Below are 25325 nucleotides of genomic sequence, written 5' to 3'. Positions count from 1 at the left end.
ATACAGAATAAATCTCCATGCTTAGAAAGGAGATTTCCATCAACAGTCTTCTTGATAAGAATTTCCCTTACAAGACTCCAAAACACAATTTCTTTAGCAAAGATGTATTTTCAACATTTGTTATAAACTTCTCCTTCTATGCTTTAAGTATCGTAACAAAAAACTGCACTGGTGACAAGAACAATACTGAAAGTAGTCATTTTAGCACCTCAAATCACTTCAACAATGTATTAACATATTAAAAAAAACTGTCTGGAGAAAAATATAACACACTATGGTCTTTGGTTCTCCAAAAGTTTTTAAAAAAAATCCTGCGTTTAATAACACAAACAATTACACTCAAAAAATCAATTTATCAAAATAGAAATAGTCTAAAACAGTTTCAATAGATTTAAAAGTATTTAATTTTGTAGGCATCCTATCATCTCTATGCAGATGTATTTGCTAGATTGTTGCCTTAAATGAATGAGAAAAGAATAGAACTTGGGGTATACTAGGAACTTAAATATGTACATAAATCCAGCCTTTATGGTACAAATAATGGTATAAAGGTATAATGCTAAAGAAACTTACTACACACTTACATCAGGATGAATCCTTGGAGGGAGGCGTTCTCTTGGGACTCTTTCATAGTCATATCGCCCTTCAGACCACATTTCATCTCTTCGATAGGCCACTAAAGATAATAAAAATCCAATTAGCCAAAACTAGACTCATTATGAATAGACAAAAGGACAGCGAGCATAGAAATAAAGGTTCCTGGACTTCTTCCAATATAATGTATCGTGCATAAGCCCTATACATACACTTCTCATTTTAATTAGCCCTTTAAAAAGTAATTAATAAACTTTAAGCAAAAATAACTCACAGTATGTGCAAGAACAACTGGAAATGAGTGCAGGATAATCAGTGTAATTACAGGAGTTACAGATACTATAAACAGCTCTATTGAAATAGATGCATATTGGAAATACCAGCTGTAAATATAAATTCATACACACACACCTTATAGCAATTTTGATATGGCTCTGCTAAAAATAGAGGACTTATTTTTAAAAAGAGTTCAACTATGTATTAGATTGAAAAATTTATACTTTTTTTGTATAATATAATAACTGATTTATTTTATCATCTCAACCATCTGGAAAGAGGTAAAAATACAACATGTCATTCAGTTAGTAGAAAGTTCCATGTTTTGAATACATGAGTGAAATGCATTCTTCACACGCAGATTTTTCCTGTTTTAACTTGGGAGCCAGGAGAACACAAAAATTCCTCTTTCCAGATAAAGGGGACTTTCAAAGTCAAAATTAGTAACAAATACAGGTGGAAATAAACCCTCACCATAAGAGATTCTGTTTGTGCTATGTTAGACAACATAAACTTGAGGAGCTGAAATCTTTCTGATTTTTATAAAGGTGACAAATTATATAATATATATTGCTAAAATAAGAAGTTGCCAGAATTATATTTTTCAGAGTTTCCCTTCACAATGGTAGTTCTAGCTATTAGAAATAATAAGAAAGAGAAACAGAAGGATATATTCAGAAGGAGAAGTATGTAAGATTATCTACTTTCACAAAATAAAAACACTTCACTGTAGATAGACTTATGAGGCTATATAAAAATATTGATTATTAAAGATGTTAAGAATCAATATGAGAAAAAGGTTTATTAACTGTAAACAGAGGTAGCACTAAGACATATATTTTTGTGAAAAATGAATGTTTGCATACTTACTTTTCTGTCAGTTTTAGCAACCCTACTTCTGAAGACCCATTCAATTACCTACAAAAAAAGAAGCTGAAGTTAGCAAAAAATGCATATAGATTCATAAGTACATTTTTTCTTTTAAGTAAACCAAATATGTAAAATCTAAATCTTTCGACCTCACATCCCCCATGATCTGAATTAGTACAGAGTAATTCACTACACTTAATTAAGAGAGAATATGAACTACTCAGCTGAATTCACAATATCAAAAAACTTCCCATGACAAATTACTACAGATAAAACACTTTCCTAATAAATTCCAGAGTTCTCTTTCCCTTTTATCATCTTTTATGCACTATCACAAATCTCAGTTTTTCTTCCATTTGTTAGCAAAACCTCTTGGAAACGACTGTAACTGCTTTCTTAAAACCACTCAGAAAAGTACTTAATATATTCACTTAACTTATATTTATTTAACTGTCTTCAGTACAATTAAGCAGAGAAAAATAAGACTCAGTTGCATGTGATGAGAGGTTAATGAAAAGCTTGATGAAATCAATACTTTTTCCTTTAGTAGTAGACAGTAAATCCTGATAAATAGCTCTTTTCTCAACTGTAATAAGCCTTTACATTCAGAGATTTTGACCCTACCACTGATACAGATGAACCAGAGCATCTTCTTAAAACGCTGTTCCATTTTGGAACAGAATTGACCTCAAGTACATTCCATAACCAAGACACAGTCTGATAAAGCGAGAGATTATAAATCAAAAGTGAACTAAATCAGAAGAGCTCGATTGGTCTCCATTTCGGTAAGGGTAAGAGCTAGAGGGCCTGCTGTCCCTGCCCTCACCAGCGTGCTCCACGTAACTGTTACTAACTCTGAAACCATTGCTCTCATTGCTGCATTTGTTGGTTAGATGTAGCCAACAGAAGCACCTTCCCAGCACTTTCACAGTAACAGCCTTAAATTTTCTTCATACGGTACTTCAGGGACTTTTGCGCACTAACTATGTTTAGGCTGATCCTGTGCCCTCTTGTTTCCACGTCACCAGGAGGCTGCTCTGTCTGCTCCTACACTGTCCCCACAATGCTCTTTTATTTGTACCTAGAACAGTACCTGAATACTCCTGTTTTACATGTACTGGGAGGGACAGAAGCCGCTGAGGCACGACAAAAATCATTCCACTGGAATAGCATCCTGCACTCTTTCTCAAAACACTTTGCCGCTGGTCCCTCATGCCCAGCCTTGCCCCAAGGTGGACCATTCCTTCTGTCCATACTTGTCCAGGGCTGGCAAGCGTCTAAAAGCCTCCTGCAGTGCCTGCTCCCACCCCTGCTCGTCCATACACATAGACATGGGTAACTGATGGGGAGCCTCACTCTGTTTTTTAGACCAACAGCAAATATCAGAAGCTGGATTCAGATAAGGTTTTCAAGTGGGGTTTTTTTGCATTTTGACAAATACAGTAGTGTCCACACCCCACTGCCCGCAGCAGTTACTGAAATTAACCGAACACAACACTCAAAAAGCAACGTATTTTGGGTAAGTGCCACTGAAGCCAGGTGCAAGCTTTCACATCGTGCTGCTCTGTCAGTCAAGCCACCTCCAACACACAGCACTAACAGCAGGCACCAACATTCGCTTACACGCTCGGTTGTATTATCACGCAGCAAAGGCTGATAAAAACACTCCCATTTTTATCACTGCTGATGGACCTCACTGAAACTAGCAAGAATTATCACCAGTATTTTGACAAAACAAAAACACAAGCTGGAAAAAAAAGCAGTGATATACTATCACAAAAGTCAACAGACTGCAGGAAAAAAAAATACACAATTACATCAGACAAGAAGTAAGTATGGAGGTGGAAGAAAAATCTCAGAAGTGAAATTATTTTGCATTTAAAGGAATGAAATGAAGAAAATTAATCAGATAGAATCAATGATCAAGTACATTGCTCAAAATGCTGCTAAGGAAAAAAAGTAGGAGGAGATCAATTTTATATAGAAGTCTAAACAGACAAATTTTGGCTGAGACCAATGAGAAAGCAAGGATGCATTTGAAAATACTAGAAGAAAAAGAAATGCTTAAAGGGAGGAAAATGCATTTCCCAGTACCTTGAGCACTTTTTAACTGTTTCTATAGAAAAAAAAATTCCATTTCTTAAATGATATGACCTAACACAACTTTAATAACAACCATGAAGATACAAAACTCTTGGATCAATATGAGAAGATTGCATTAATAAGGATTCAAAAGAACAAACCTCAAGTTTACTAATCGGTATTCAAATTTATCTGTTCTCTCAGTACAAAGTTGTTCTAAAAGGAAGACTAAAAAAACCCCTCAAAACTATTTGTTTGACATCTAACACCACTGCCAGTCACACTGACTGTGTTCTATTAGCACATACAGCAAAGGTATTTCTTGATATTTCTTTAATACTATGCCATATGATCACTTGCTGTATCAATTTAAAGAATCTCTTCCTATTTTTGATCAGAGTTTACAGTTTTTCCTAAAGCAAAGTCTTTATTTTCTCAAATAAAACACTCCAGGATATGCAGAAACCATTCTCTTAATGCAGCGCAAGCTGCTCTGCTGTGGCTACCTGCCAAGAATGGCTTTGCTCCGATTATCACAGCACTGTCTTGCTCTATGCTAGTATAACTGATTTAATACAAAAAGGGTTTCTTCATCAAGCAGATTACATGGGTTACTCAAACTTCAGATTTTCTGCACAACTGGGTTTTCTTTATCAACTGATCATTAACTTTTTATTCCTTTTTTTCTTTCTAAACAATATACGCTAAAAAAAGCTGACACATTTGTAAAAGCACTCCAGTATTCTGCTGTATTTTGTACACAATTATCGTCTGTTTATGCTTACTTCAGACATCAATTTTCATCATGGCTAGATATATCTACTTCTCCAGGATCCGTAATTTTCCAGTGTGCGCTATCAACCTTCTGTAGAATCTACATTTTTGATTCAAAAACATACAGCTTTTTAACCCAGATGGCTACATCTTGCCATATGTGAACAAAGTATAAAATCAATGCTGTGCTGTAAATGCAGAAGCAGGCAGCTGTAGTATCTCTGATGCTACTGGAATATATCTGCTTTTATACTGTTACTTCGATAAACAGCAGAGATTCACAAACGTGGGCCAGTTCTGCCTCTCCTCTGCTTCAAAAAGCTCTGAAAAAAAAAAAGCTTAGATGCTTTTGCATGAGCAAAACCTAGGAAAGAGACTCAGAGAATTGTAACTTATTAGAAATATAACAGCCAATTTTGCAAAAATTGCTGCTTTGAGGACATAAAGAAAGACGGAAAACACTGCTTCTTCCAACAGTTAGAATCTGTATTTCATAGTGCTTGATTTGATCTCTTACCTAGACAGGAGGCAAGACAGGTAAAACTCAGTTCAGAGAAAAAAAAAGTAACTTTCTCCTCCTCCCCCCACACTTGGGACAGGTAGAAAACACTGAATAGATACAGTCCTCTATCGGTAAGATGAAAAAGAAGAAATGTAAGACCAGAGGGAAAAATCCAGCATGATAGTACATAAAAAACTGTGAGGGAGGCATTGAGTAAAAACAGGGATACAAAGAGAATCCTTCTCTTCCTAATAATAAATATTAGGCTATAAGATTTTCAAAAGCAATTAGAAGCATGACTGCAAGAAGTCCAGGCATATTCAGCCTAGATATCAATTAATCTGAAGGAAGAGGCTTTCTTCCAATCTTTCCTGACCTGTTCACAACAATTTTGACTTAAAATAAATTAAAAAAAAGGAAAAAAATATTTAAGAAAGCACTGACCACAAAAGTCAAATTAACTCCCATCTCAAAAGGGAAAAGGGCCAGAAATGTGTAAGCTGAATAAAATTGCTAACAGCAGCAGCACTCTGACGAGAATTTGTAATCCCACTGGTTCCGTTTTCTTACCACATCATTCTAATATATCACTGGGAGCAAGAGAAATGGAAGCAATGCGTTGGGGGTTATATTAATACAATGACTGATGTATTAGCACTTATCTTTGCCTGAACACCTGCAGTTACCAACATCCCATCCTTCATCAGTGTCAACGCTACAAAAAGAATATTCTACCAGGCTGCAACAGGGCCGCTATGCTAGCAACGTCAGTGCAAACTGTACGGATCACCACCTCCACCATGCCTTTCCGTCTCGCAGCACAAACATTCTGACAACAAGATATGTCAGCTCACCATACAGTTATCACAACCGGTCAAAACTTCAGTGCTTTCAATGGTTACGCTTGAAAGCACCGACCAGCTCTGAATATTTCACCCAGGGCAAATCAATGTATGAAATCCTACTCATTGCTTGCACAGATTCTGTGGGTTTCCACATCTTTTTGTGTATTTCTCACACAAACAGAGAAGTCCCCATTCCCTTGAAGTCCCAGACACCTCAAACTATTATTATAATACTATCCATGAAAACTCTAACGCATGGTAAAGAGCCTACTTACGGAGTACGAGTGAGAACAGAACCATGGAGTGCAGATTTGGAGTGTTTAAATACTAATAAAGACTTTAAATATATTACAGGACACCCTATTGTTAAGCTAAGCATAAAGATTTATTCTAGCACTTTAAGAAAGTGAGCGGAGTGACACACTCATGTCTTATTTATCCCTCTAGAAACATAAAGATACTGATGCTGCACTGTCATACTCACAAGACACCCCACTGGAAGTGCTTACAGCGGGATTTATACAGCCTCCAGACATTCATTACTTTTTTATTAAAGTTTAAAAGAACTTGCAGAAGTACGCAGAAGTAGGAGCACCCTTCTTGTCAAAACAAAACCACAAATTAAACTGGACATCAAAATCTTCTGCCACGCATGAGTTTTAAAAAAGTTTAAAAGACAAGGTTTAGAAAAACAGCTTCCAGAAGTCACCCCCGGCGCTGGCACAGCGGGGGCCCGCCCAGAGGAGGCCATCCCTCCCGCCACTGCCGTTCCCCCCAAACTCTGGCAAACCCGGGGAAATGAAGGATCCTGCCCCAAGACAGGGGGTCCCCGCAGGTGCTGGAAGAGCTCCCTCACCACCCCAAACCCCTCCCCGGGGGATGCCGGCTGCCAGGACGCCTCAGCGACCACCCCAGCACTTGCCGGCAGCACCACCCCCCCCGCAACGGCCTCACACGGCAGCCTAACGGCAAACCCGCCGCCGGCCACGCGACCGGCTCTGACACGACCGAGGGTCGCCCTCGCTCCGCGGGACAGGGAGGCCAAGCAACCGGCTCGGCGACCGACCGCGCTCCGCAGGCGCGGGCACAAGCAGCCGCCACCCGCCCCCGCCGCTCACCCGCCTGCTCCTCTGGCTCCCGCGGCGCGGCAGGCAGACAGCTCCCCCGGTGAGCGCCCGCACCGCCGCTTCCGGCGCTTCCCAGGCGTTAACGGAAACACCCGCCTGCCTTCCACCGTCGCCACGGTCTATTGGCCGGGGACCGCGCGTCAGCGGAAGAGCGCCGCCGCGCCGGGAGCGGTCTGCGGGGTGTCCCGTCCCCTCCGGGGCCTGCACCTCCACCTCGTCTGGTGTCGCGTCGCACCATGGACGCCCGGGCGGGCTGAGCCCCGCCGCGACGGGTAGGCCGCGTCCTCTTGGGAGGAATGGGTGCGCGGATGAGCCCCGGCCTTCCGCCACCCCCCGCCCCCGCCGCGGTTGGGTGGCGGCCGGAGCTCATGTTTTAGAGGCGGGGAGGCTGCTCCCCTCGCTGCGGGCTTTGGTGGTTGTAAGGAGGGGGCTTCCGTGGCGGAGAGCTGGTGGGGGGGCTGCGCTGTGTGGGGGAGCGGCAGGGTGGCGCTGCTCGCAGCGGAAGGCTTTCCTACAGCCGGGGGAGGTTTGTGAGTAGCCTGTGGTTCTCTGGCCTTAACGTTGGTTTGCAGGTGCTGAGCTCTGAAACTGAATTGCTTGTCTCAGCTGGGGTTTTGAGGAGGAAGCAGTGTCCTTAAGTTACCTGATGAAGTTCTGGGTGGGACTAGGTGCGATTGAACCAAGCAGCTCTTCTCACATCTTGACTATGCTGGAAATGCATTTTAAAAGAATCTGTTCTTAGGGCTCTTAATGTAGTCCCTGCTGGCAGCCTGGTCGCCCAGTCATGTTGTCCCAAAGTTGTTGTAGCTAGATTGGTATGTGAGAGTAGCTTGATGCAGACCGTGGATCCTTTTTGAGTACATCTTTGGCTTGGTGACGTTGAAAGACGCTTGTACTCCTTCTGCTAATAGTGTCAACTTTATTTACCCAGTTCTGATCCTATTTAATATTTGTCTTGTACAATTTAAGGGACTATGTAGAGACAAACCAGATTCTACTCTGATAGCTTATTATGTGCCCCTTGTGTAGGACAGGATTGTAGCAAGTTGTTAATATCCTTGTCTGGGACCAAGGAGAACATAGGTTCCGTTTCCTCCTGTACCACAGTTCTGATTATAAGCTTGAGCTGAGCTCCTGCCACAACTAATAGTTTGTTGATTTGGGTCTAAGCTCTGTTGATACTGTTAAATCAGAAATAAAATATGGTGGTTTAAGGATGAAGGTAGAAGAACTCAAATTAGCTGGCCTGAGTGAGTGTGTCTTGAGCAACTTACCAACAAATCATTAATACGTACTTTAGTTGATTAAATAACAAATCTGATCTTGCTGCTGTGTACTTAAAAACAAACAAACAAGTTTGTGCTTAAATTGAAATGCTGATGTTAAGTAATGAAAATATTAGTAAATGCAGACTCCAATTGATGCTTCAGAGGCATCTGAACTATTTTGGTGGTGTCTTTATGTGTTCTGGGACAAAGTAGAAAAGCCAATTACTGGAATTAGTCATTGTCTTCTCTTGTGATGTTCTCAACATGAGTGACACATGTAGCATTAAGCATATTGGATTCCAGCAGAACATACTCATGTACCCAATATATTTTGTAGGAGACTTAATAATTACTGACAGATGGCTCTTGTCGAAGAATGACTTCTTTTAGTTCAAGTTATTGGAAAAGACAAAAAATATTTAATTCAACAAGTCATAGTAATGAGAGACAATCTCATCCTGAAAGTTAATATGTGAAAATTATAAATTAAGAATGCATTAATATTACAAACAGGCTATTACATTAATGGGAGTTGTGCTCAACCCCATGGAGATTATGTACAGGCTTCCAGCTGATGCTTTGAAGTTAGGTAATCAGGTAATACCTTGAAGATCAGGGAAGCCCTGTAAAAGTATTCCATATAAAACAAAAATGTTTTGATTTGTCGGGCAGATCTAGCAGGATAGTGAAGCCACGTTGTGCATGACACTCGGGTGAGTCCCCGTAGCAAGTAGAAAGCTCAGATGGTTTGGGGTTTGTTGTTTTGTTTTGTCTTTTGTCAGCCTATGAAGTGAAAACCTATAAAGCAGAGAGACTGGTGATCAAGGAAAGAGAATGTGATGAAAATGTTAAACTCATGTTGGACAGTTCTATGAAGTTAGAAAATTGCTGAAGTAAAAGGACTCTGAGCCTTGTAACAATGAGCCTCCAGACGAGATGCATCTCACCCAGAGAGTTAGGTTACAACTAGAATTGGCTTTTTTTTTTTACTCCCTGTCCTCCCCCCAGCCTAGAAAATGTCAGTCCAATAAATGTGAAGCTGGTATGGCATGGTTGGTATCCATAAATGAAGGCGAGGTGGAAGCTATTCATATGGTGTTGGCACTTGGTATCCCCTTAGGGGCTACATGGTGATTTAAAAAAAAAGTAAAAGGACTAACGGATTTGTTAAGGCAGGGTTAAAATTGATACATGTGGTATTTTGTTAAGGTTTATGAGGGTGGGAAGAATTGTGCCAGTAATTGGATCTAAAACTGCATTTATACCGTGGTATTCACAACAGATAACCAGAAATCCGCATGTTAACCTACTCAAGCTTTTTGAAAGATTACTTTTGATAAAATATCATGTTTGAATGTTCTGCAGAGGACTTAGAAAGGACAACGAGGCTTTTTAGTAGATAAGATAAATGGCCCAAGTGGTCCTATTCTGCAAACCTCTCAGTGTATCTACTGGCTTAAGTAAGATATTTAGTAAACTAAATAGTAAACTATCCCAATGACCCCTTAGTATTTAGAAGGGGAAGCCCTCCTGCAGATCTGGGGAAATATTATTTCCTGGAGTGGCAAATTTGAACCTTTGCTATCTTGAACATGAGCATGGTGATAGCCTTACAGTTACTGTACTTCTTCTTTTATTAAAATTGTGGCTGTCTGGTGAGTCAAACATTAAAAGTAAGAAATCTTGGCGTAATAGTCCTAAACAATACCAATTGCTAAGAGTATTTGGGCACTCAGTGCAGCAAGACTATTTCGCTTAAATTTGTCCAGGGCACTAGAAGCAAAGCTCAGCCTTAGCTATCTGGCAGCCAGTGCCCCAGAGTGCGACTCTTCCGGCTTGCTTCTGGAAAAAGTAGCGTACATCTGAAAATGGCAGTTCTGTAGCTTGCATTCATTAATAATTTCGTATCGACCTAGTAATCTTCACATGACTTATCACCTTTTCTTTGGAGCATTGCGCTGCGGTGTTGCAAAACACGCAAGCTGATTGCTTTCCAGTTGTGCCATCCTCACTGGTGTCTGTTCATTAACACAGGGCCTGCTTGGTCTCCTGTTACAAGGTGCTCTAGCTTCTCTTGTCCTTTAGGCAGAGTTAAATTACTATCTACACCCACGTGAGGCTCACCTCTGCTGTTTTCTCCTCTGCTGTTGCCGTGTATGAGCATTGGCAGCATACCATCATGCAGCGCTGGGGTAGCTCTTACCGGATCCTTTGTATCCACGGTACATCTGGATAACTGCACTTCAGGCCATCTATTCGTGTGGCGTATTGCCAAGTCAGTCTGGTTAGGCTTGTCAAGGATACTAATGCCAAGCAGCAAGGAATTTGGGATAATGAATCCAGTCTGCATAACACCAGATGCAATGTGTGGCCTTTATTGCAAATTTATTCTGTTTTCATTTGCTTAACCTTTATGTTGCCATTTCTGCTCATGCCAAAAAATACAGTCTCTAAACGTGGAAGAACTCAAAATTCAGTCACTTGGAAACTGCCACTCAAAGGAACTGTGATACAGTAAGCATGTCAGGAAAGAGAACCAAACACTTGGATATTCAGTGTCTGTTGGGAATGTCAGGTGACATGACTGAATCATGAAATGCCAGAAAATAACCACAGCCGGATTACAGTGTGATATTAGTTGCTTTGTTGGCAATTGGCCAAGCAATCTGCTCAGACTCACTACCCGAAAAGTCCCCTAAGAAACTATGCATACCATGACGGCTGTTGATTTTTAATACTTCAGTTTATTTTATCCCCTCATCAGCTTTTGTCTGTTTTTTAAGAATTACTTGGTTTTGCTGAAGAAATGGCTTGATCCTCAGTTAGAGATCAGCTAGGGGTGCCAAGAAGCAAGAATAAGGCTGCAGGAAACTGCGTAAGTGGGTAGTAATTGGATTGTGTGGGGAATGTTTTTGCTGTACTATTTGGTGTGCCCTCTCATAAAGGTTGTGCTTTATTCTGATCTTAAATTTTACTTTCTTAGCTCTTGGGCCAAAGCATTGGTACAGAATGGATTGGAGTGAAGAAGTGTTTTCAATAGACTTTAGCACCATTTAAAATCCGAATGTGAGGAAAAACATAAGCTGTTATTTTTCAAGTTCGTTTAGTTCCTCTTTACATAGTATTGAATGATGTGTATGCAGTTATAACAAAGTTTTTTAATTGTTTCTAGGCATGTTCTTGCCTACTTACTTTCAAGAGCTTAAAAGAGATTGGCAATGAAAATGGCTTTGAGATTTCCCTGATTCCTGCCAGTATAAAGCTGCTTAATCAGGAGGAGGGGGAGTGCCTCTAGAGGAAATGGCATCTATGGTCGGCTCTGGACGCTTGCAGTTCCAGAGCAGTGCAGGAGCCTGAGCAAGAGGAAATGCTTGCTGCTTGCGCAGCTGAGATACATTTTAAAGGCAATGCAGTTTTTCCCCCCAACAATTAGGACTCTGCTTTAGAGAAGCTTCCCCTTCCCCGCTTAAATGAATGTGGTTTATTCTATGTTGAATGCAGGTGAACTGAAACTTGTATAAAGAATCAGAACATGCAGCTACTTGAACAAAGGTCATTAGTTTCTCATATTGGCCAGAATGTTTAATAAATGGAGATTACTTGTTTCTTTCTGGACCTAAACCTTTCTTTACTGCACAAATCAGCAGAGGCTTCTTTTAAGTGCACTAAGTTGTCTGGTTTTTCGTAGAATCATAGAATGTTTTGGGTTGTAAGGGACCTTAAAGATCATTTAGTTCCAAGTCCCCTGCCCTGGGCAGGAACACCTTCCACTAGACCAAGTCGCTCAAAGTCCCATCCAACCTGGCCTTGAACGCTTCCAGGGATGGGGCATCCACAACTTCTCTGGGCAACCTGTTCCAGTGCCTTACCACCATCACAGTACAGAATTTCTTCCTTATATCTCATCTAAATTTACCCTCTTCCAGTCTAAAGCCATTACCCTTTGTCCTATCTCTGCACGCCCTTGTCAAAAGTCCCTCTTTCATGATTTAAAAATTGACTTGCATACAGCAAAAACATGCTTTGGATCCAGGGGAGGGGGAAGGAATGTATGTCTTCTGTAGCACATGAAAGCATACACTAATTTCATATAAAATAATGAAAAGGAAATGAAAGCTATGGTTTCCTGCAACCTTATCATGACTATCTGGTGTAGTTTTGAAAAACAACTTTTTGAAAGTCTTCTAGCGGTTTTATAATTGATGGTTCTGTTGAATACAATTTAACTCTTCTCTCTCCTTTCATCAGAAAAATGAGTGGTGGGTTGGCACCAAGCAAAAGTACAGTGTACGTGTCCAATTTACCCTTTGCTTTGACAAACAACGATCTATATAGGGTAAGTTTTTAAGAGCTGTGTTGTGCAGATTAAAGGTGTTGACAACATTTTTTAGTGTAAATACAATACTGATATATATGTCTTACTTAGAAAAGATTGTCTTGATAAATTTTTGACTAATGAAATGTGATTGTCTGTTGTTAAATCTCTTTATTTTGTTTTATATTTCAGATATTTTCAAAGTATGGGAAAGTTGTCAAGTAAGTGACCTGATATGGCCTGCTATTTCTGTAGCTTTCATTTTAAATACTTAATGTCTTTCCTTCACTTGAAAGTCTTGTGCTTTTTATAATTTAAGTATGAATGTGGAACTATTGAAGTCCTGTTCATTTTTAATAAAGTATAAATTTAATAACTGGAAGTTCTTGCACTTACATGCATAATGTAAGAATATTTTTGTTGGGGACAGGTTTTGCTAACCACTTCTTAAGAGCAAGTAGAATGTTGTTATATACCAATGGTCTTCTATCTGAAATAGTGGAAACAATATTATTCTACAAAGTGTTGTTCCACTTCCCCCGAACACCACCTGGGACACAAGTCTGTAAGTGTAGAAGTGGGAGCTTCTGCTTATGTGAACTAGATGTCACAATTCCCACAAACAGTTCCCACAATTGCAAGGTACAATTTCTCTATTTGTGGTTCTAGAGGGACTTGTCATTGTGACTACTTAGTATTATACTTACGATGAGGCATAAGACTATGCAGTAACGGCTTTTAATATGTGGGGTATTCAAGAACAGTACTTGAGAATATCTGTTTCTATGTTCAAATTATAGAAATAAATGCCACAGTATGGAACTTGCTGTTTTGTTTTGTTTCTGTATTTTTTAAGTGGTCAGAATAAGAAGACTCAAGACTTTGATTTTCAACCCTACACTAGCAAATATCTGCACTAACTTTTAGTAGCTGCTGTAATAACCTGTAAGATACAGAGCCAAATTCAAAGTTCTGGAAGTTTCAGGAGTGTGTTTAAGGTGACAAATAGCAGGAAAAGCCAAATTACAACTTTAGAAAAACATTTTTTAAATTGACTGAGAGGAAACCATTATGTAGGGCTCTGACAGACATGTAGTGACCAGTACAACTGGGCATCTACAGTCTCTCTGTTTCCAGGGTGAGGTGTCTGACCTATTTTAGTTCATTGTTGAACTTCCGATTTAGAAAAATCCTGGGCAAAGGTTGTAGTAACGCTGGTGTTTAATATCCATTCAGCGGCCTGTCCTCCATAAATTTGAACTTCTGACCTCCCTGGTATCTGTTGTACCTATACTCTGTGTGTTTGGGGGTAGGGGTCTCTTACTGTCTTGTCCTTTGAACTTGTTCGATAGGAGAATGAGAATTGTATAAAGTATTGGCTGTATGAGACATTGCTTATTTTAAAGATGGCATAGCAGCATTCTCTCTTTTGTCCTTTATTAATAGTTTATGGTATTTTATTTACTTTTTTTGACTGTCATAGACAACAGAAATGGTATCTTCAGATGCCTGTGCAGAAGAAATCCTGCACTGCATCCTGTGTGAAAGCAGCTAATTGAGAACTTGCAAATCTGTCTGCATAGTTACTGTTTTCCCCCACCTGTATGTTTTGCAAAAAATTCTCTTACTGATACCTGTTTTTTCCTGACATTTTGTCTAGTCACTGCCAGAAGTTAAACCAAATGCAAAAAAGAGTTGCAGAATACCATGTGTAAAATACTGCCATGATTTTTTTTTTTTTTTCTGGTGTGCCCCTTTGCAAGCTGATCTCTGACAATAAACAGTGCAGATATTGTGGAATTCTAGTGGTACTCCCATTTCGCTGTGAAACTGAGGCTAACAAGGATCAGTTTTCCTATTTGTAACTAGTTATTAATTCTTGAGAAAACTCTTTTCAAATATTAGCTTGATTTCTGTAGAGTCTTTGTTCAGGGACTTTAAAACACTTTGCAGAAAGCTTTGCGATGTCATCTAGGTCAGCTTTAACTTAATTAAATAAGCTTTAACAGGCTTCTTTTTTTGCAGTGTGTCAGCAAAATCATGCTGACTTCTTCTGTACTGCATTTCTCACCCCGGTATAACCTGACTATTACGATTTCAGCTCAGTTTGTTCAGAGAAAAATCAGGCTTTCTAGGGCTCCAAGAAGTTGCTGACTTTTTAAAGATTTGTCACACTTGTTTATTTCTATGCTTGTGTTATTAACTCGTATGTTCAATATCCCAATTACAAGTCTGACAGTCATATTAGGATTCGTCAACTCTTGGAGGAGTAACTTGGCAAAAGAACTAATAGAAATGTTCTAAAGTCAGTTTTATTGACACTTCAACTCAGTGCATTCAATTGGACATGTCCTTGTCCAAGAAGCTTTGTTAGAAAAGTTTTCTAATCTGTTATCTTTTTGTGCATGTATTTGGGGGAAAATTGAGCTTTCTTTACTGAGCTTTTATTTTATACACTTTTGACTGTATAGGTCATCTGTTACTTATACAGGTTCTCTAGTAGGCCTTCTGCATTGAAGCAGAGTTTGCGTTTTTTTTTTTTAAAATGTCCTATTAGTTCCTAGCATTTTGGCTTGCCTTATGGCTGAATCTTGGAGGTGTTTATTCCCTACCTTTTAGCATGTGCTTTTGTTTTCATGTACATGCAGACTGGCATCCTGTTTCCCACTGTTTTTATTTTAGGCTTAAATACAATTGACATTAAGATTGAAAGAATTGAGGTTATGTGGGCTCACCCCACCCTTCACTTCTTGTCGTTCTTTTTCTTTGTTTGTTGTTTTTCATGGGTCTAAATCTTGAATTTCTCAATGTGCCACTGGAGCTGTTGATTCCAATGTTAAACTGAAGATTTAACTTTGTATGTCGTGTAAAATAACACATGTATCCATGACCTTCTTGGATTTCAGTTGGAGATATTTGTAGAATAATACTGCATATACTTCTTTTTTCCTGTCATGAATTTTTTTAGCTGGTTAGTCCTACAGAAACATAGAATTCTCTGTTTGGATGCAGTTCAATACACTGTGTTTTTCAGCAGTGATAGCAATGGTCGAGATTACTCCTGAATTTTTATTTCACCTCCAGTATGTGTAGTTCCCTCTAGTTAGGTTGTCTGCAAATTTAGTGTATGTTCTCTGTTCTTCAAGTCATCCAAGGGAATAAAGAATGATATTGGACCCAGAAAGACACCATATAATTTTAAAAATAATCTCCACTCTACCTTGGAAGCACATCACCTGGTTAGCTGTTCCTTTGAATTTCTGTTTAATGAGCCTTTCTGTTGTTAATTATACTTTATTTCCTTTTTGCTATATAACAAAGCTAACATCCCACTGAGATCTTTTAAGGAGAAAAATCTATCTAAAGTAATTTTAGTGTATCAATGATGTGGTTATATGTTTTCAGAGTTACAATTATGAAAGACAAAGACACCAGGAAGAGCAAAGGAGTTGCCTTTATTTTGTTTTTGGATAAAGAATCTGCACAAAACTGTTCTCGGGCACTTAATAACAAACAGGTAAATTGTGGAATGTTGTTATGGTAGGAGGGTTGGGTTTACAGCCCCAAAATATTTACCTTTTTTTTTTCCAATTTGCTGTAGTTGTTTGGAAGAGTAATAAAAGCAAGTATTGCCATTGATAATGGAAGAGCAGCAGAATTCATTCGCAGGCGTAACTACTTTGATAAGTCTAAGTGTTACGAATGTGGGGTGAGTAAAACCAAAAATGAACTACTATATTCCAGCTTTTTTCTTCAGTTTGACCATTGCTTATCCTGCCCATGGTTCTAAAATATTTTTTTCTGTTGATACTATCAACTTCCATAGCAGTTGTACCATTTTCAAGAATGATAATACCCCTTTTGTCTTTTGTTTGGGGGTGGGGACAGATGTGCTTATAATTGCTGCTTAATGTGCTGATGAGCAGAGAGAGCTGAGTATCAGTATAAAGCTGTATGAGAAGAAAAACCTCCTAATCTTTGCTTCAGTATACTTGCTTTTGCTGTATATTTGGAAGTTCATTGTATAGTTGACAGTAGAATAAATGTTGGAAACAACTGTTTTTACACAGAATAAGTGTGTTTTAAATTTTAAACAATCCCTCATTTTTTATTAATATAATAAAATAGGAGATTGAGATTTGGATAGTATTTAAAATCAAATATGAACTTGATTTATATTCATAACACTTTTGAGAGCAAAAATGTTGACACTCGCATTTCTTAAACTGTTAATGCTGAAGTTTATATCTTGTCTTGAACATAAACTGTGCTGTAGTCTATTCAGCTCTTGCAGCAGCCAAAGAAAATCTACTTTGCTCATAGCTTGTTCTCTCTTTGCAGTTAAACATGCATATCACCACCAATCTTTTCGTTACCATGGCAAGCTTATAGAGAAGAGTTTGTCTTCTGTGTGCTAATTCAGCATTCCATTTATCTTACTAATTGCTTCCATTTTTTTCCCTGTGAACTGTCTTACATTAACTATCCTCATGATATGTTTCAACATATAGTTGTTTGTAATGGTTTCTGTTAAGCAATATTTATTTTTCTCCAAGGAAGCAGGACACTTAAGTTATGCTTGTCCTAAAAATATGCTAGGAGAGCGGGAGCCACCAAAAAAAAAGGAAAAGAAGAAGAGAAAGAAAATAGTTGAGCCAGAAGAAATGTATGTATATTTATTTACATGCTAATACTTCTTTTAGGGAGCTTTTTCATACTGAACACTTAAAATAAATATTTATGTATTTTTCTCTCTCTGCACAATGAAGTGAGGAGGAAGAAGAAAGTGAAGAGGAAGGAGAAGACCCTGCACTAGATAGCCTCAGCCAAGCCATAGCTTTTCAGGTACAAAATTCAAGTGTTGCATGTTTATTATTGTTTAAATACAACTCTACTTCCTTTTGTAAGCTGTTTTTCAAAAGCTCTAAGATAAATCTGCAGGTCTGCCCATTCTGTAGCACTAGGGTCCCTCTTGCCTGACAGTGGTTGGTGGCTATAGTTGGGTTCTTCATACTGCAAGCATGTTCAGTTTTGGGGGATTTTTTTTGTTTGGTTGTTTTTTTAACTGTTTCACTGTTGCTGTGTTTTTTTGCATTGCAATCCTTTCTTTCCTCTGAGCTCCTTTGCTGTTTAGTTTCCTGTCATCTCTGCTGTGATGCTCCATTAGCTCTTTTGTCCACAAATACCTCTTAAACCTGTTAACTGAGCAGCCAGAAAAATAGTCATCTATACATGATCAAGGACATCTTCTGCCCTCACTCACTAGAATATCCTTGAACAACATCTATTTCTGGAGCACTTCTTTGCATAATGTAGTTCATGGCAATCTTTAATAGAACTTTCCTCTCAAAACATATTTAATGCGTTTTTTGTTATGTAGATAAATAGTCTGACAGCTGTATTACTGTCTTCTTTAATATGTCTTTAGGGGGTTTTGCTTCACTACATGGAGCAAGCCTGAACTGATGTTCAAATTTTATATCTCCCTAGTCCTCAGCTGTCCTCTGTGTGCCCCTATCCCTCCCCCCAAAAAAACCAAACAAACAAATAAACAAAAAAAAAAAAAAAAAAACCAAGCCCCAAAAAACAAACCCTCGGAATTTCTATTATAACTGTCCTGAATCAGACTGTAATGAATGCACAACCTTTCCATGATGTAGTCCAAAATAATGATGGAAATAAGTACAATTATCCCGCTACACACACACACTTGGAAAACTCCACAATTGGAAGTAAAGCCTATGAATGTTAACAAGCCAGGAGACATTCCCATTTCTCTCACCATCCAAAAATTTTTAACTGATATAGCATGTTTCCCAGTAAAGCATCTATTTTAACCTTTAGATTTCAATGCATATTAATAATTAGCATTATTATTATTTGTAAAGCATCTTAATTTTTCATAATCCTAGCTAATAATTTTTCTTCTTCCATTTTAGCAAGCCAAAATTGAGGAAGAACAACAAAGATGGACGCAGCCTGCAGGGGAATCTTCAATGTCAGATGATTCAAAACGTCCACGGATCAAGAAAAGTGCTTATTTCAGTGATGAGGAAGAACTTAGTGATTGAAATAATGCTGTTTTATATGCATATATAATATGTATAGTGTACATTTTGTAAAGTGCTACAAAGTTATCTGTAATACAGGTTTGTCTTGGTGTTGAAGACACTTACTGAAAATCATGTTGTAGTTCTACCCTGCCCGCCAAACCTCCCATCTTTTGATATCTCTCTCTCTCTCAAAACTTCACCTTTCAAGGCAGTTTGTTAAGAAAACCGTGCGTTTTTACACTTAAATCCAGAAAAATATCTGGGAGAATGCTTCTTGCACTTAGTATCTAGAGCCAGACGCTGGGAGTGAAATCTTTCATAAGAGAATTTCCCAAGATTTTTTTCCTAAGAGGAGCTCTCCTTAGGATCACTTTTAGTACCACTTTATATATCAGTTTGTTTATTGTCTGTTTGGAAGCAGTGCTTTAGCAATATTTTAGTAGTATATGAATCTTCTGCATAGGGTTGAATTTCAGCCTTAAGCATTGTACTAGTCTTTGAACTCTTCATGCAGTAATATAATAAATTACTGTCACATCAGCTTGGTCTGTGAAATCATTTTATATTAAACAATATATCTGTCTGTTTTCCAGAATGATATTAAGATGTTGATCTTCTGTTTATGCACAGTTTTAGTAACTTGCTGTACACTTCATAGTATTGTATAGCCTGTATACAATATAGGCTTCATAGGAAATGCAAGTTAAAAGTGATGAGATTAGTTCAATCTTGAAACATACTTCATATTTTTTTTAAGAGTGACAGTTCTGTTGCTCTTGCGTTAAAAATGAGAACGGTTGTATGCTTTAAAAATGGGAATACACATATATTTTAATATGCTCTAATCTGATATTGAAAGTCTCTTGCTGTGATAAGGGCTTATACTGCACTGTTTCTCCTGACTGTAGTTTGGGTGCCTAACATGGCAATTCTGATAATGCATGGGGTTTAAAATATTCTTGTATCTAACATGGATCACAGTCCTGTTTTCTCAGGGATCTGAACCTGTTGGCAAAATCCAAAAGTCACAAAGTTTCCTACATGTTTAAAAATCAACTTTCATGTATACTTGGAACTGTCATGGTCTCTAAGCAAAAGGTGTTGGTGCCTATTTGGACCTAAAGCTATTCTGGTCTTCTAAATAGGGTCTCCATCCTTAAATCTCTGTAGGGTTCTAGTCATATTCTCCTAAGAAGCTTCATAGACACATAGGGAGAACAGTACAAAGCTCTGCAGCAGTGATCACTCCCAAAACCACAAACACAAGGTGATGGTGGTAACCCTTTTATATTGGCAACTTTGTGTAGTCAAACTTCTCATTTTTAGGAGGCACAGTATAAAACACTTTCACACTTGGAAGAAGAGACCAGCTGGCCTCTGTTTCTATTTTTATCTCTTCCTGTTGCTCATAAGGACTTGGTTTTCTTCCAAATATAGAAAATGTAAATCCAAATATACTATTATGTATTCTTAATAAATACCAATTTGCATTCAAATATGTAACTAGTGCAAAGCAAAGACACACACGTACACACACACACCCCCCAAGCTCATATAAAGCAGTCACATTCAGAACATCCTTCTAGGGTCTTTTGTTGCTACTTTCACAATTCAGAAACAAGAATAAGATAATAAAGTAAAAGATTTTTCTGTACAAACTGCTTAAGCCACAGAATGGGGAGAAATGCTGGGCTTTATATATAGGAAGGTCTTGGATTCAGTAATGCAAAGAATGTTTTTAAGACTTAGCTTGTGACTTTCTGCTGAAAGTACTATATATTTAAACTGAAGCTTCCTTTACTGAATTTTGGAAAGATCTCTTGATACTGAGTAGCTGAGTGCTTAAGTGCCAGGTGTAAGTTAGTGTTAATAAATGCAAATCACTGTACATTGTGTGTGTAATAATGAAGACTGAGGAGTTCTGAACTCTGCTGAGGAAGGAAATCTTGCTGCCAGCATGCTTCTCTGTAAATAGCTTCTCTGCAAATACTAGGTTAGGGCTCGATGGCACTTAAAAAAAAAAGAAATTGAGAGCAAAATAAGCAAACAAAAATATTATGCCACTACTTAAAATCAGGGTTTGTTGTCTTCTCCAATACTATGTGCAATGCTGTTTTTTAAAAAAGATAGAAAACTGAAATCTGAAAGAGGACCGGTTTGACGTTGTCTGTGAGTTTGATTTGGGAATGTTTGATAGCTTATTAAGCATTAAGATTTCAATGAAGTGATCAGGCAGCAAGTTTCAAATTTTTATTTTATTACACTGTGTAATGTAGGTAGTGGAACTCGCTGCTATGATACATTTTTCAGGGTCATAGGGTCAAAAGGATTAGACTTATATGGGGAACATTGTATTTTAAAATGCTAGTTTAAGTACAGTCTCCACTCAGAAATATCCTAAACTACTGACTAACTGTAAAATATACAGAGATATTAACAGCCTAGGAATGTTTTATTCTTATACCCTTTACTGTTTCGTATTTGCTACTGCTGTCTTGTCAGAAAGAATAAAAACAAAACTAACCTTTGTTCTGACCTAATACAGTACTTTTTCAAGAGTTCCAGTAGCTGAAGCATGTTGATATATCTTTCTACTCTGCTGCTTCTGCCTCATTGCTTTCCCCTTAGGATTTGCTTTTGTCAGCATGAAGCAGCAGCTCAGTCCAGGCTATTACAACTGACCCAGTGGTGTTCCTCCATGCTCTTTTGTTCCAAGCAAAAAGTCACTTGAGGCAGATGACATTGGAAAAGAAACAGACAAAAATGAGCCTGTTTCTGTCCAGAATTGGTGTCTAGAATTCCTTACCTTAAATCATCTTCCTTTAGCAGTTTTCTTACCTCTATTTGAACTTCTGTTGGTTAGCAGCACTTATAGTTTTTGGCTTAGAGTCAAGGTAAAGAAGAAAAACAGCTAGTGGCTGAAACAGATCCTAGAGGAACTTTGGAGGAGTAGGACTTTTGCAATTTAGTCTCCTGAATAATTTTGAAATTCTGTTCTGTGTTAGCAAGATAATGAAGCATCTCTAAGTGAGGTAACCGTTAGGTGACCATTAAGTTAGATAGCGTTGAGTACCTGTTCTGCTTGCTTAAATACAAAATTATTGTCTGCAGCAACCCCTGATACAGCTCCTTCATTCTGAAAAAAAAAAAAGACTGAAACTTGTCGACTAAGTCCCTTTTTGATCTTTGAACGTCAAGAGATTCACTCCTGTTCGTGCCCAACCTCACCTACTCCAAGTGGCATGGCTTGAGATTTCCATCTGAGTCCAGTCAGTGCTGAGAAGCTAGGTGGGATGTTAACTAGGTTCCTAATTTAGATCAGGCCAATATGGTGCAATTAGGTTTCAAAGTTTGAGCAACAGAGTGGTGCTTTTATCAGAGTTTGGTATCTCACCGCACCAGCTCTGGAAGCAGAAAACAGCTTTGGTGGCTGCACAGCTCTGGGCCAGAAGGATCTGGCTATCTAGCCATGGTATCAAAAGAGAGAAGAATAAAAGCTGCTTTGTAGAACACCTTCCTGTTATTGTTAGAAAAACCACAGGGGTCTGTGGGTGGGATTTTTTTGTGTTGGTTTGGGGTTTTTTTTAGTACTCTGAAAACCTAGCTTAGGCTAGCAAGCCAAATGCTGATTTTTTAGAGTATATATAATGTGGCTCTGCTTATAGAGAAAATGACATCAAGTAGCAGACAGATTTTTATTTTTAAAATAATGTCAAAAACTTGGATCTTTCTACAAACATCCACTTACTAGATTTTTGTCTTTCATATTTTCCAAACAGCTTGAAAATTGTCAAAATAGTGCTTTCTGAGTCATGAGACCTCTTGTCTATTGAAATGGCTAACCGACTAGTGTCTCAAAAGCCACTAGAAGATGACTTTTATCTGTCCTTGGGGAAGAAGCAGCTGTGGAACAGGGATAAGGATGGTTAGCTTAACTGATTGTAAATGGTATTATTCATACTGTGCCTGTGCAGCACTTGTTAAACCATTGCAGCTATGAGATACTGAAGTAATTTTAGTCTACATTTAGCAGGCTCCCACTGTTTTTGGCATATTCAGGTTACTACTCTCAGCAGAGCAATAGAAGGGGCTGTGAATATGAAGACCTATGTGTAGCTTAAATAGGTGATGTCTGGAGCAAATTGTAAACGCTTTATCATTGGCTTCTGGGTCACCGTGTTCTCTGGGATAGCCCTTTCCTAATCTGCAGATACGAGTTATTGTGGCATGGAGAGGTAAGCTGTGCATGCTGTGTGGCTGTAGCCTTCTGAGGCACAAAATATTGAACTACTTAGAAAAGCTAGATGTAAAACATTATATTTTAAAATGGAACTTATTAAGTGCTACTATGAATGTTTAGAAGTAACTAGTTTAAAGACTTCTTCATTTCCCCTTTCTATGCTATTTGGCATCTGCAGTGTCAGTATGATAATATATACCATCACAATTGCACCGTTGCTCTTCTATAAAAATATTTCAAATAACACCCTTCTAGATGTGTTATCTTAAAATAACTGGTATTGGATAGCTGATTGCTTCTTTTTAGTATAGATTACAAAACTGTTTTTAGGTGTCCTTAAAATGTTCATACTAAACAGCTTTGTTTATCTTATGGATCTTAACAGGGTGATTTTCTTCTGTAGCTGTTGACAGCAATATTAAAAATTACTACGCTGTTCCTTCTTTAGAGAAAAAGGTGTCAAGTGAAGGGTGTAGTCACTCTCAATGTAGATGACCTTGTTTCTTGTATCTACCCTGGTGTCTGTAAAAAATGTCTTAGACGGGATAATCTGAGGACATTCTGTATATAAAAGAAAGGAATATTTTTTAAGTTGAGGAATTGCAGGTTTGTGAAATAACGTTTTGTCAGTGCCAGGCTAACCTTGGCCCTGCTGTACATTCAGACTGATGAGATGTGTGCTTATTCAAGTATTTAATGGATGCAATAGGTAATGCAGCAAGTAAAGAGTTACAGGAATTATGGCAGTAAAATGTGATAAAAGAGTGTGTGAAAAATCTAACCAACCCAGTGAGGCAATGTAGGTCACAGTGGCTTGAAGAAATACCATAGTTACTAATATGAGAACTTTCCTATCTGATTAATAGGATGCTCCAGAGAATCAAATGCAACTCCGAGGTTATGAGTCCATCAAAGGCAACAGCCACAAGCCTACGTTAAGATGAGCTGATCCATTAAAATTCAGTTTTATCAATATGCAGTTAAAGAAAATGGGAACGCATCCAAATTCAGATACTGCATCAAGCTTGGTGCAGTACAGCAAAAACTCTGACTTGGTTGCAGGAGTAAAGATGCATTATTGTAACTGTGTATGTGGTGGCAGAGAATGTGGACACATTCTGCCCAATGAGCAGATGTGGCTATAGAAGAAGGAGAGACCCAAAATAGAACCAAAAAGGATATTAAGGACTGTGTGGGTATGCTGTGAAGTCACAAGGCACTGAATTGTATTTTTAGAGTGAATGGGATAGAACTGCTTGTACAATGTTGTGCTTAGTTGAAGAATGAGTGTCTTGTATCTGAAAATTACGAACCTTTTGGTAGTACAAATTTGTACTTACGTGCAAATGTTCAAGGAATGAAGAGGAACTAAAGAAGGATACAGTTCTACGAAGGACCTCACTTGGGATGCCCTTGATGTGTGAATTTGATTGGGTGGCAAAGAGCCATCTGCCATGAAGCCTGGAGCCATGAGGGTGCATATAAAATAAAATAACTTAGTAGCATATGGCAGTTAGGAAAGATGAGAACATGCAGTACTTGGATGTGATGGTTTTGAGTTCATGAACCATGTATCTGCAATGAGTGATTGTAGTCCTTGAAACTGTGTTATTTCTAAAAAAGTTTTTGAAAATTCAACAGCTAGATTTATTTTCATCTGCTGCAGCATAACTTTTTTAAGAAGTGTTTTACTGTGGGAGGCTTTCACAGGAAAAGCGTAACAGAAGAAACTCAGTTAATTAAAATCTGGAACATAGTTCTGCAGCAAGGGTGGATTCTCCGTGAGTCCCATGCCTGTGGCATCCCAGAGAATGCAGGGCCCCAGGGCATTATTCATGTTCATATTTAATTTAGCTGAAGCTGCTGGAGAATGTCCAGAATCTTCTCCATTTGCTACACAATTTAGGTCAAGCCCACGATGGAGTACTTGAGTTCAGGACGAAGTAACACTTGCAAAACTTCTGCCTTTTTTTCACTCTTCTGTTATTCGTGCTAGGCTGGTGGATTTTGTGCTATATTGCACACTTGTTGTATGCCCACTAAATATTAAAAAAGTACAAGCTACAATATGTTATTATTACTCCTGCCAACTAACTGCAAATTTGGTTTGGTGTTCTTCCTTAGGATTTCATATGAGTGCAATCATTACTTAAACCTTTGAAATGGCAACCTAGTTGATGGGAAGGCACTGAGCTCCCTTGATCTGAGTGTGGTAGGAGCACTGCACGCAGATTACTCTGCTCCTTCGAGGACATGGCAATCGGTAATTATTATCACAGCATTCTCTGAATGCTGTCATAATGCTCATTCCCCCCTCCTAGGGGCTCGGAGCCAAAGGAGGAGGGAAGGAGGCAGGCAGGACAGAGAAATGGGTAGGCC

General features: G+C 38.5%; 2 protein-coding genes across 4 annotated transcripts in view; one reads left to right on the top strand and one right to left on the bottom strand.

The window, feature by feature from the left end:
- The window catches only part of PPHLN1 (periphilin 1), a 76479-nt gene extending 69352 nt beyond the window's left edge, over positions 1-7127 (bottom strand). For all 3 annotated transcript variants that reach the window (XM_086748200.1, XM_086748208.1, XM_086748218.1), the window contains exons 1-3: positions 7062-7127; positions 1741-1788; positions 585-676 (exon numbers count right to left, since the gene is read on the bottom strand). In XM_086748200.1, the coding sequence (XP_086604326.1) occupies positions 585-676; position 1741 (93 nt within the window). In that variant the 5' untranslated portion in view covers positions 1742-1788; positions 7062-7127. The remainder of the gene's footprint in view (positions 1-584; positions 677-1740; positions 1789-7061) is intronic.
- Positions 7128-7267: 140 nt separating this feature from the next.
- On the top strand, positions 7268-19246 carry ZCRB1 (zinc finger CCHC-type and RNA binding motif containing 1). The gene is made up of 8 exons (XM_086748186.1): positions 7268-7342; positions 12587-12674; positions 12846-12874; positions 16059-16170; positions 16255-16362; positions 17210-17319; positions 17423-17498; positions 18593-19246. The coding sequence occupies exons 2-8, from the start codon at positions 12591-12593 to the stop codon at positions 18722-18724; spliced, it is 651 nt and encodes a 216-aa protein (XP_086604312.1). The 5' UTR covers positions 7268-7342; positions 12587-12590; the 3' UTR covers positions 18725-19246.
- Positions 19247-25325: the final 6079 nt, after the last annotated feature.

The sequence above is a fragment of the Chlamydotis macqueenii genome, chromosome 1 (assembly GCF_036417535.1).
Source record: "Chlamydotis macqueenii isolate bChlMac1 chromosome 1, bChlMac1.mat, whole genome shotgun sequence".
Classification (NCBI taxonomy): Eukaryota; Metazoa; Chordata; class Aves; order Otidiformes; family Otididae; genus Chlamydotis; species Chlamydotis macqueenii.
Note: the sequence above shows the minus strand (reverse complement) of the source record. Positions and strands in the feature narration are given on the sequence as shown.